Source organism: Sinocyclocheilus grahami, unplaced genomic scaffold (assembly GCF_001515645.1).
Source record: "Sinocyclocheilus grahami isolate Dianchi unplaced genomic scaffold, SAMN03320097.WGS_v1.1 scaffold35.1, whole genome shotgun sequence".
Lineage (NCBI taxonomy): Eukaryota > Metazoa > Chordata > Actinopteri > Cypriniformes > Cyprinidae > Sinocyclocheilus > Sinocyclocheilus grahami.
Genome location: NW_015505214.1, coordinates 880,718 through 894,080, shown reverse-complemented (window position 1 = coordinate 894,080; position 13,363 = coordinate 880,718). Strand labels below are relative to the sequence as shown.

The 13,363-nt window shown below is 37.3% G+C and overlaps 1 protein-coding gene across 5 annotated transcripts in view; it reads left to right on the top strand.

Moving 5' to 3' along the window:
* LOC107581465 (disabled homolog 1-like) overlaps positions 1 to 13,363 on the top strand; it is a 191,704-nt gene that overhangs the window by 112,317 nt on the left and 66,024 nt on the right. For all 5 annotated transcript variants that reach the window (XM_016267041.1, XM_016267039.1, XM_016267037.1 and 2 more), the window contains exon 4: positions 2,345 to 2,443. In XM_016267041.1, coding sequence (XP_016122527.1) covers positions 2,345 to 2,443 — 99 coding nt within the window. The remainder of the gene's footprint in view (positions 1 to 2,344; positions 2,444 to 13,363) is intronic.

The window sequence follows — 13,363 nt, the reverse complement described above, 5'->3', positions numbered from 1 at the left end:
TTAAGTGTTAAATTTAAAAGTGAACAGTCAGCATTTCAGTCTGTGGCTGATAATTCAATAGACTTAAATGTTCGAGAAAATTGAGAAAATTTTCAAACAATTTCATATATTAATATGTGGCATTTTGAATGTGTGTAAAAAACAAAAGCACATATGGGATCTTTATTAATTCATTTCTTTTTTTGAGTGACTTGTTTTAAATTTGTATTTTACTTGATAACTGTACATAACAATTTAAAGTTATTGGCTGGCATGCGCGCAATAATACCAAAGAAATGATTAATACCAAAAGCTTGACAATCATTATTACCTCTTCATGGGTCAATGTTTTATTCCACAACGTTACACAATTTTGATGCTGTTTTATGTCTGATGATCATGTTAGATTACGTGTGAAAGCATCTGTTGTTTTTCGATTTATGTTTTATATTCCTTGCATCTGCTGTAGAATGACCTATTACAAAGCCAAACACTCCAAAATAGGGACAAAACTTTGGAGTGTTGGCCAATTATTTATGTGTGTGGTTCACACGGTGATGCAAGTTTAATTTGCAGTTTTATTGCTCTTTGTTCTCAAAACAATGGTTTACATGAGGATACATTATTTTAAGCCATGTTTTGGATGATGCGTATGTAAGAGGGTAAAGAAATTAATTATGAATTGTGCTGAAATGTTTGCTCATGCTATAATATAATTGTATTAAGTTTATCATTAATGCAAAATGCAAAATGAGTGATGCAAAATGAGTGAAGTCAGCCATTTTCTCTTGAGTTTCATCCAAACTGTCGAGGTGAATGACGGTTTTGTGACCGGATGAGCAGCATTTTGTATGTTTGGTGTTTTCTCGTGTATTCTCAGTAAACATTCTGCATAGATGAGCTCAGTCTATCATTTTCGTGTGGTCCTTTGGGGAAGAGTCGAGTAGAAGAACTGGAGGGGGTTAAATATTTTTACTTCTGAATGACCGTCAGTAGAGAAAGATCAGCAGAATGGTGTAATTACAGAGTATCGGATGTCCCCAGTCACTCCGAACCAGTCATCCCTTACCAAAAAAAAGTATACTTTAAGTTTATTTTATTAAGTATATTTAAGTAAAGTTCAAGTATATTTTTAAGTATACTTTATGTAGTAAGTATACAAATATCAGTGTACTAGTAGTATACTTGTAAGTGTACTATTTCAATACTCCTTTGGACTAAATTGGCCCACTTTCTAGTATAAAAGTATACTTTTAAGTATACTTTAAGTATAACAGTAGTAAACTTTGAGTACACAACTAGTTTACCTCTATGTTTTTAGTTTGTACAGCAACTATACTAAAAGTGAACTTAAAGGTATACTGATAGTTTACGAATTAGATACTTGTAGCATTTGTATTACACTTTGAAGTATATTCTCAGTAAACTAATAGTTTAGTAGTTTTATACTACAAGTATACTCATACGTTCTTTAAGTAAAATTTACATCATACTTTAAGTATACTACCATGTCCCTATTTAAGAATGTGTATATATTTTGTTATATGAATATCTGAACATACAAAACATCAAAAGAAAGAACAGGGTATCTACTACTAAACAAAAACATTTTATTCTAGCTTCATGCATTCTTTTTTATAAACATTTGAATGTGGGTAAGTTTCATAAATAAAAAATAAACAAATAAATAAACAACATTTTAAACAAAAAGCTGAAAAAAGACTACGACGTAGTCGGAGTCCAAAAGCTTGACAATCATTATTACCTCTTCATGGGTCAATGTTTTATTCCACAACGTTACACAATTTTGATGCTGTTTTATGTCTGATGATCATGTTAGATTACGCGTGAAAGCATCTGTTGTTTTTCGGTTTCTACTTCGCTGTTTCTGTGTTTTGGAAATTCTGTACAGAAGATGTGTAATAGCGCCCCCCTACCGTATAACAATTAAAACATTCTCGGAGCACAAGTAGCCTATAGCTCAAATAAATTCAGACTTTTTCTAAGAATAAGTCAAGTATACTTACATGTCATTTTAAGTATATTTCTGAGAAGTACATAAAGCACATTTCTGAGAAGTACATAAAAAGTAGACTGAAAGTATACTTTCCTATTTTTTTAGTTTAAAAGAAGTATACTAATAGCACACTTGAATAAATTTCTTTTTTGTAAGGGATATCAGAACCTCCAAGCCCAAAATTGTTGAAAATAGAGAGAAAATGAATCAATTTAGTTTCATAACAGCTAATTCTCCCCAAGGATTGCAGCAAGTAGCAAAAGCTGACGTTCCCTGCTCTGTTTCTGTTTTATCTTCATTTCTTTCTTTTTTTCCCTCATGTTTCTGTTTTCATCTTCTTGTCTGCAGGGAATCGCAGCCTCTGCGCGGTCTAAAGGAGAACACAAACAGAAAGTTTTTCTCACTGTGTCCTTTGGAGGGATCAAGATCTTCGATGAGAAGTCAGGGGTGAGTCGGGGGGTGGGCGGGGGGAATTGTGTCCTGTCACTACCCATGATCCTTTGAAGCAAGTGTCTGAGCCACAAATACAAATCCTCAGATGCCTAACCTGGTTTCTGTTTGTTTTATCTACAAAAAGGACATTTTGGGTTTTTCATTACTTTGAAGATATGTTGTAGCTAATATCTAGTTGACATTTTTTACTTTTCCTTTCATCAATGTATTGATCAGTGGCAAGTGCTATAAAGCAGTTGGCATTAGTAAAAACTTCAGTGGGAGAGCTAATTGCAACAACAAACACAGGTGATTCTTAAGAAATGGTTCTTTTTAATGAGTCAGTCAAAAGGATTCATTAAATAGGATGATCTTGAATTAGCTTGTGAGTTAGTGATTTGAATCAGACTAAAGGCCTTTTCATACTAAGAAATATAAATATGAGATATAATCTAAAACGATAACTATATTAGCGTTCACACCAACGGATGATAACCTTCTGTTCATTATAAACTCAAGCTGACTTTATGTTGTACTGTCGCTTTAAATGCTCAAGCTCATTAAAAACAGGTAGATTCTGATTGGATGTCAATGTTTTTATTGTTTATAAGATGGAAAAATAGTTTTGAAAGAGATTCCGACAATATTGTTCATCTGTATCGTTATTGTGGTGTGGAATTTCCCAATTGTTGTCATAGAATGATTATTGAAAAATTATAGTTATAGTTATTGTTACAAGTCGGTGAATTGAAATTGAAGTTCACAACTAACTTCCTTACTAAACTGTGAGTCAGTTGTTGGCTACGTTGAAACCCAAACTCTCAGTGAGATATTTTAGTTTATGAAATTTTATTTAGTATGTTTACTGACTGATTGTTCATATCACAATGTGTAATTGAAAATATATATTCACAATAATAAATGGTATTCTAGCTAAGCATTCAAATATATTGCAAAAAATATTATTGGTTATTGTTTAGGGTAAGAAGTACATTTTTAAAGTGCCCCTATTATGGATTTTTGAAAATCACCTTGTTTGCAGTATGTAACACAGCTCTAAGTGAATGAAAACATCCTGCACAGTTTTAAATCTGAAAGTGCACCGTGTATAAAGTTATTGTCTCTCAAAAGAAAGAGTCGACTCTGAATCATTGAAACGAGTCGTTTTTAAAACGAATCCCAAGCGTTTCATATTGACGTCAACATGAAACATTAGCATATTGCCCGCCCACTTGTTGGTCTTTTCGAGTTGGTCTGAATGAAAATGCAAATTCATTCTTTGCCACTAGGTGCCGCTTTTGGAGCGGTAAAAATAGTGGTTTCCCCGGTAACGCTGTACACAAAGCAGCACTGTGCTCACAAACGCTGCTTTATCAAGCATTACAGGCTCATGATGAAATGAAACTGAGACCAATCGGACCAATCACTGCAGATTAGTGTCACGCAGAGGAGGGGTTTGGAAAAATTAATCGTTGAGCAAATCATTTGGGAGTCGTTGAGCATGCAAGGCAAAAATAAATGCATATTATAATACAATGAAAGTGTTTTTTGACCTTGCATGCATGTCAACCTGTTGTTAGGGACTCCCAAAACCAAAATATGCACCTTTCATTACCCATAATAGGGGCACTTTAAGGGAAAGTTTGTTTGGGACTAAACAGGCATATTCTTGAAACTGAAATACTCTTAAAATATTTATATGGCAAAAATACAGTTAGAATTACTAGAGTGTACATCAGTGTGAAATATATTAATTTATACCACATAAACCAGTGTTAAAAAAATCTTTCATGTAATTGCACCACATCATCTGTCTGTGACCGAATGAAATGTGTACAAGCCTTAACATTTCTATCTGCACAAAAATAATAAGTATCAGTTATTTCACAGACATAACTCCGAAATCAAAGTGGAATATACAATTCTGTTTGTGGATATCTAGTTTATAGTCTCTTCAAGAGGCCCTCATCTTCTAGGCCTCAAATGTTTGGGTCGATGGCAAAAGATGGTTTGTGTGTGTTAGCGTGCGGTTGCTGTGAGTCTGCTCTGCGTCGGATGTGGGTGAAGCCATCCTTTGGGAGAGGTAAGCCTGTGTTAATGATGCGTTTTAAAGAGAGGAGCGCTCTCCGGGGAAATCAGAGAAGCCTAATTGAACAGACTTCTTAGAATAGAATGACCGTAGCTTTACAAGACCCATCTGCAGAGCCTTGCGCCATCTTGATGGAGAGTAAATGGCAATAACAGCTAGTGATTCACACCTGAGCTAGTTATAAACGGAGGGAATGATGCTTATTTATGAAGTATCAGACCGGATCACGTACGCCTAAGTGCTGTTCCACAGAAGGAGAGTTTGAAAGAGGAGTTCACTTTTTGACAGATATTGATTTGCCTCTTTCTTTCTTGTTGTGAAGTGCCATTGAGCTCTTTTGGTTTGAAACCAGCTTGGAGATTATTTTTTTAAAAAGATGAAGAAAATCCCACAGTGTTTTTTTAATTTTTATTATTTACAGCATTTCACAGAAATGTAAATAGCGTAATTTATCATTTAAATTCAGTTGTAATTATTCGTTTTTGATTATATTTTCATGTTTTTGTTCTTTTTTACATTTACTTAAAGGGGAAATCGGATGTCCATTTTCTACAAGTTGGTATGATTCTTTAGGGTCTTAATGAAATGTCTACAACATACTTTGGTTAAAATTATTCAATGGTCATGTTAAACAACACCCTTTTACCTTGTCAAAAATAGCTTGTTGCCAGTGTGGCTGCTGAATCTCTGTTCAGGGTTCTGTGTTTTACCGATGAGTGCCGTGATAAATGAGAGGTTAGTATGTGAGCACAGTGTGCTCTGTTGTCATGGCGCCAGGAGGTGACCTACATGACAAGGTTTTAATCTGTCATTGATGCATCTGATCTATTAGCACCATGACCTTTTACTCTCTTTTGTGAGTGTGTATCTGTGTATGTTTAATTTTCAGACAACAGTTGCATCACTACAACATGTATCATGTTGTGCTGCTGTTGGTTTAGCTCTGAATATACTACAGCAGTGACATTTTATCACGTGTCAGACGTCTGTACTGTATATTTGTTGCCAGCTATGAAACTCAATTAAATTTTTGTAGCAAATGTGCTTTAAGGGTGCTTTCACACCTGGCTCGTTGTTTCGGAACATGGCGCGTTTCCCCCCTTAGCTTGGTTCGTTTAGGCATATGTGAACACGGCAATCGCGCCAGGATCCGCGCCAAAACAATCGGTCCGAGATCGCCTGAACGAGGTGGTCTCGGCTCGATTGAAAACGAACCCTGGAGCGGTTCGATTGTCGTGAGAAAGAAATCCGATCTAACGGACCAACGAACCAGGCTATATCACAATGTATAATGGGTAATTACGTAAGTTCCGTGAAAAGCATTAGCTTTGTTGTTTTGCTAATACTTCAAAATTAACCTGTGAATGTCTGTAAGTGAGCACGTCTTCGCCATTCAAAATAAAAAAGCGCACTTTTTCATTTTATAATGCCGTCGTATTGCTCTTCTTCCTAGTAGGTGCATTTTAAAAATGTTTTCCTGATGAATCCTGGACTCTTGCTCAAAATGATAAATTAATATATGGACAGCTACAAAAAATAGCTGTTGTCGTTCCATCCTTACGGATGACAGCCGTGATAAACAGTGGAACTTTGACCAATGAGACAACAGTTTACTTGCGCATGACTTGTATTAACAAATTTGGTCCATTTAGAAACTTTGCCATGTGAAAGCGAACCGCATTAAGAATAAAAAGCAACATTGTAATAATTTTAATCCCCGTTTCGGAACAAAGCAATCAATCTACAGGTGTGAAAGCACCCTTACATAGTTAATATATATTTTCAGGATTTTGCTAATGGGATTAAACAACTTTAACCTGCCCTCTAAAATGCTTAACTTAATGGAATAGTTCATTAAAAAAATTAATTATGTCATAATTTACTCATCCTCTTGTTGTTCCAAATCTGTATGCATTTAGTTTTTCTTCAGAACAAAAAACTATATTTTGAATGATGTTGGTAACCAAACAACTTTGAATTCGAATTTGAATTGTACTCTCTTAAAAATAAAGGTGCTTCACGATGCCATAGAAGAACCTTTTTTTCTAAATGCTTCCACAAAGAACATTTAACATCTGAAGAACCTTTCTGTTTCACAAAAGGTTATTTGTGGTGAAAGAAGGTTCTTCAGGTTATAAAAAGGTAAGAAAGAGATCGTTCTTTAAAGCAGTACTATGTAACTTTTGGTGGTCTAGCGGTTAATAAACAGAACTGCACACATCCTGCGGAAGAACATTCCAACCGGAGCTACTTCTCTAAGTTTATGTCTATGGGGTTTCACGCAGGTATGTGTTACTCCGCAGCGGTGACGACCCGACCAGGCTACAATAGTCCAAATATAAGTACTTATTATAAGTGTACTGTAGTGATTCGGGAATAAGACAAAAACGCGGTTTGGAAGATTAATTCATGATGTACTCGCTCATTATATACATTTTGCAAATTTTGAACACAGAAAAAGTTACATAGTGCTGCTTTAAAGAACCTTTGACTGTGGTTCTTTGTGGAACCAAAAATGGTCTTCTATGGCAATCGCTGTGAAGAACCTTTTAAGCACCTTTCTCAAGAGAGAAATTCATACAGTTTCAGAATGACATAAGGGTAAATGATGAAAGACCTTGAATTTGAGTGAACTGTCCCTTTAAATCTGAGGGTCACACTATCTGTAACGGGGCTGACAAGACGTGAGAATCCATATGCAAGCTCTTTATTAGGAGAAGACAGAGACGTGGGCATAAAACAGGCATGGGTCAGATAATGGCAGACAGGTATATGGCGGGCAAAACACAAGAATAGTCCTAGGGCTAGCGTAGGTCGACGATCGGCAGACAGAATCACAGGGGCGAGACTAGAAGGATAAATCCAGGGAGACAGGCAAAGATCAGACCCGAGAAAACTGACAATGCAAGGCAAAACAAGAAAACACGGGAAGGATAACAGGAACTAGGAAAATTAACAGGCGAAGTAATACTCGGCAGTGAATGGTAGTTTGAGTGAGTGATATATAGTGAGTGAGTGATGTGAAACAGCTGTGTGCAATCAGTGAAAACAGCTGTGTGCATCGTAAACGGCCTCTATAGCCGTGACAGGACAAGCTGGGAGTTCGTAAACGGCCTCTATAGCCGTGACAGGACAAGCTGGGAGTTCGTAGACGGCCTCTATAGCCGTGTCAGGACAAGCAGGGAGTTCGTAAACGGCCTCTATAGCCGTGACAGGACAGACAAAGTGTTCCCAGACGACCTCCTTGGCCGGAACAGAACAGTTCATAGATGGCCTCCTCTGGATGAACAGCTGAGACATGATGAGGCTCTGGCAGATCAGTTGAGACTTGACTGGACTCCTGAAGATCAGCCGTGACTTAACTGGACTCCTGAAGATCGGCCGTGACTTGACTGGACTCCTGAAGATCGGCCGTGACTTGACTGGACTCCTGAAGATGTCGCCGCCATCTTGTGAGCGTGCTCTAGTGTGGCCGCCATTTTGCGATCAGGCTCCGCTGCCGCTGCCATTTTGTGAGCGTGCTCTGGTACAGCCACCACTTCAAAATCACAGACATTGCATCGCGTTCTTCCTCCACGACACCCACAGTAACTAAAGAACCGACAGTCAACAAAGCATAATCCATGAACGTGGACCCTCATGTCTAAGCTTAGCCCTCAGATTCGTTTTGTTTTGTTTTTTCCTTCCTTTATCTCTCTATCTTCATCTCATTTACAGAAGACATATAATGGGGTACACACATCTGAGACCTCCAGTGGAAATGCATCTGTTTTGCATTTTTATAAACTATTTTTTTAAGTTTTCATTTACATATCTTTGCCACATGACATGCATGCAGGAAAAAAGGACATCTATCATGACATCTATTTCATGACATCTATTTCTTTATGTGCAGGGCTCCATAGTTTTGAAATATCAATTTGAGTATAAATATTTTAAAACATGATAAATGTTACCATTGTGATTATTTGATTAGTGAAGAAAGCTATAAATAAATGTAAAGATTAAAATAATAATAATAATAATAATAATAATTAAATGAATATACATTATTAAAATATAAATGATATATAATATGATATAATATACTTGAGACCTAATATATATTAGGTTAGGTCCATATACAGTATATTTGGACACATGCACAATTTTTATTATTTTAGATGTTGACCAAAACATATTCAAGTTACAGTTATATAATTACAGTTAATAATCTCTGCCCAGATTCAGTCAAATGCAGCAAAGTTGATTGGACGGCACTTCATAGTACAAATGGACAATGACCCAAAACACAGCAAAAGCAACCCAGGAGTTTTTGAAGATAAAAAAGTGGATTATTCTGAAATGACCAAGTCAATCTTCTGATCTCAACCCGGTTGAGCATGCATTTCACTCGCTGAAGACAAAACTAAAGGCAGAAAAACCCACAAACAAACAAACAACAACTGAAGTTAGCTGCAGTAAAGGCCTGGCAAAACATCACACCGTGCTGAGTGCAATCAGTGCAATGAATGATGGGATATGTAGTCCAGGGCGATGTGCAACAGTGTGTAGTGCGAGAGTCAGTGAAACTGGAAAGGGTGACCTCCGATGGCTAGCAAATGGAAGTTCATGGACCGGATTCGTGACACTATCATTCTTACTTCTTACTCTGGTGAGTGTTTAATTTATACCCTGAGACTGAGCCAATGCAGTGAGCCGGATTGATGCTCTGTCCTCTCTATTACTGGTTGCAGTGGTTCTCACAGGGTTTAAAGATGTTATAGAGTAATAGAGGGTAGCGTGTGTGTGAGAGAGAGAGAACTGCACTCTGGGTTGTTGATCACATTGATGGTTTATAAGGTAAGATGACTGGACCATGTCATATAGTGGCTGTGCTGGAAGTCATTAGACTTTAGATGTGCTGTCTACTGCTTCAGACAAAGCTATACTTCATATCCTTACCTCTTTCTTTTTCTCTCTTTCTTTCTTTAGCTCATTTCATTCCACTTCCACTTTCCTGTCTTCTTTTTTCCTGCCATAGCTGAATTTTCAGCATTGTGCAAATAAAAGTTTGGATGCCATCAGAGCAATTTAAAAAGCCAGCCTAACCTCCAAATAAAACAACAACAACAACAAAATCATGGATCATTGCAGGTGTGAAGGACTTCAGAAAGATATATATATATATATATATATACTTTTAGAAATAGCTCTTTTAGAATTTTTGGAAACACTCTTTTAGAGAGAGCGCTGAAGCGCCCAGGGGAGGTCGCGGCGAGACCGCAGAATGAAAGCTGCAGCCCGCCGAGGTTTCAGCAGCCTGGATGGCAACCCCCGCTGATACGCCGTCACACCAACGCCAGCTGTTTCTCGAACACTCGCGGAGATTCGTCCTGTAGAAGGCTCGGCTCCGAAGCGAAAAGCTGATGTGCGTTTGCACGCGCTCTCCTTTTATACCCGCGCTGCGGGGCGGGGTGCGCGTGGCGAAACACGCACGCCAACTGTCATTGGCTTGTTTAGTTAACACTCGAAGGTGATTGGGCTCTCGGGCGAGATCCCAATTCGTCAGTCACTGACGTAACGTTGAACGTGACTGACTGAATGGGAACCCAGTCTCTGGTGATGCCCATGAGTTCCAGACTTAAGGCAGTCATTGCCTGCAAAGGATTCTAAACAAAATATCAAAAAAAAAATTTTTATTTATGATTATATTTATTTGTCCAATTACATTTGAGCCCCTGAAAATGGTGGGACTGTGTATAAAATGGTTGTAATTCCTAGATTGTTATGTTATATTTTTGTTCAACCCCTTGAATTAAATTGAAAAAAAAGTGTGCATTTTAATTCTCATACAGAGCCAACATTATGACAATTGTGTCAGTGTCCAAATATATATGGGCCTGACTGTATATATTTGTTTGCATGCTTATACCTTATAACTGAAGACTGCGACTGTACAACAGAAAATTTTACTTTAAAGACAAAAGGATGAGCAAACCAAAAGTAAGAAAAAGACAGAAAGCACTGGACAGCCTCTTTAGGATTCAGCAGCTTTCCTCACTGTCCTCTTTGTGTGGTTGTTCCAGCTTCATCTGCCTGTCCTCCCCTCCCTCCTTCACTCTTTACCTCCCTGGCATTGCCTCTCCCCTCCAGGCCCTCCTCTGATGAAGAGGAGCTGCTTCCTGATTTCATTATGGTGACTCAGTGGACGGCCGTGTGCAGTACTGTGACTCTGCTAATCGTATTGTTGTCCTGCTGTCTGAAGGCCTGCCAAGACCAGCCACTCGTATTATTAACTCTCCCACAAAGAGGGAGACCAGAGCGGAAGCAGAAAACAGGGAGACCTCCAGCCCACTGCCACCTCCAAACTCCTCCTCAGTTAGGACTGCAGGCCTGTTTACACCAGGAAAGCCTATAATACCTAAAGAAGGCTATTCATTAGCATTCCCTTTCATCTCAGTGACAGTTTCAAAACCAATCGAGCCGTCTTGATATCTACTGCCTACATGAGCAACCACCTTCAGAGGAAGTGTCCTGACTTAACTAGAAATTCCTAAGTGAATGATTTGGTATGCCCTACTTAGCAAACAACTCAACATTTGATTTGATTGGCTGCATCCTAATATGCATGCTTCCCTACTTCCCCCTTGTTAACTATTGCTAACTATTTTTAGCCATTTAGCATTTTTCACTGTTAAATGAATTGCAAGTAGTCTATAGTTTCAACATCTTTCCAGCTTCATCTGCCATCTTGGATAGATTTATGGATTTTTTTTTTCTTCCACTGAGCATTATGCAATTAAACACGTAATGCTGACTGAGACTTTGAGTGAGTAAGTGTATTCTAGAAATAACATAACTGCTGTATGTTCTCTCTCCCCCTCAAAACAAATTTTGTGAATATACTCATATATTGTATCACTATTAAAAATAAAGGTGCTTCACGATGCCATAGAAGAACCTTTTTGTCTAAATGGTTCCATAAAGAACCTTTAACATCTGAAGAACCTTTCTGTTTCACAAAAGGTTCTTTGTGGCGAAAGAAGGTTCTTCAGATTATAAAAAGGTAAGAAAGAGTTGGTTCTTTAAACAACCTTTGACTGAATGGTTCTTTGTGGAACCAAAAATGGTTCTTCTATGGCATCGCTTGAAGAACCTTTTGAAGCACCTTTATTTTTTAAGAGTGTATGATTTGTGAATCTCTTGTATCTAATGTGCCTAAGATGTCCAATTTGGTTTCCAGATTCAGTCTTCATATATATTTTCATAAGTCACAAATAGTATGCAGGGCCTGTTTACACCAGGAAAGCCTATAATACCTAAAGAAGGCTATTCATTAGCATTCCCTTTCATCTCAGTGACAGTTTCAAAACCAATCGAGCCGTCTTGATATCTACTGCCTACATGAGCAACCACCTTCAGAGGAAGTGTCCTGACTTAACTAGAAATTCCTAAGTGAATGATTTGGTATGCCCTACTTAGCAAACAACTCAACATTTGATTTGATTGGCTGCATCCTAATATGCATGCTTCCCTACTTCCCCCTTGTTAACTATTGCTAACTATTTTTAGCCATTTAGCATTTTTCACTGTTAAATGAATTGCAAGTAGTCTATAGTTTCAACATCTTTCCAGCTTCATCTGCCATCTTGGATAGATTTATGGATTTTTTTTTTCTTCCACTGAGCATTATGCAATTAAACACGTAATGCTGACTGAGACTTTGAGTGAGTAAGTGTATTCTAGAAATAACATAACTGCTGTATGTTCTCTCTCCCCCTCAAAACAAATTTTGTGAATATACTCATATATTGTATCACTATTAAAAATAAAGGTGCTTCACGATGCCATAGAAGAACCTTTTTGTCTAAATGGTTCCATAAAGAACCTTTAACATCTGAAGAACCTTTCTGTTTCACAAAAGGTTCTTTGTGGCGAAAGAAGGTTCTTCAGATTATAAAAAGGTAAGAAAGAGTTGGTTCTTTAAACAACCTTTGACTGAATGGTTCTTTGTGGAACCAAAAATGGTTCTTCTATGGCATCGCTTGAAGAACCTTTTGAAGCACCTTTATTTTTAAGAGTGTATGATTTGTGAATCCACAGAAAACTGATTTTCCAGAATGACTCCAGCCTCTCTCGTATCTAATGTGCCTAAGATGTCCAATTTGGTTTCCAGATTCAGTCTTCATATATATTTTCATAAGTCACAAATAGTATGCAGGGAGAGTCATCTTTGATTCTGTGCCACTGATTTGCATGGAAATGAGATCTGACCTATCCAATAGAGTGGTCTAATGCATGCAAAAAGCAGCTGGTTATTCTATGGCATCGCTTGAAGAACCTTTTGAAGCACCTTTATTTTTTAAGAGTGTATGATTTGTGAATCTCTTGTATCTAATGTGCCTAAGATGTCCAATTTGGTTTCCAGATTCAGTCTTCATATATATTTTCATAAGTCACAAATAGTATGCAGGGAGAGTCATCTTTGATTCTGTGCCACTGATTTGCATGGAAATGAGATCTGACCTATCCAATAAAGTGGTCTAATGCATGCAAAAAGCAGCTGTTGATGTAAATGACTATATCTGTTCCACTTACTCTAATATCATTAGACAGAATAAGTGAGCTAGTGTGTGTGTGTGGGGGGGGAGAAAGAACATGGAGTGAGGGCTAGTAAAATTAGCTAAGTGTTCTTTATCAAAAAAATAAATAAAAAAGTAGGGCCACGTGAATTTAATGCATTAATGTGATGTGGTTCATAAAACAAAACAAAACAAAATAAAATAAAAACAAGTACCTGTGCTCTCTGAGTCATTCATTATATATATATATATATATATATATATATATATACATACATACAT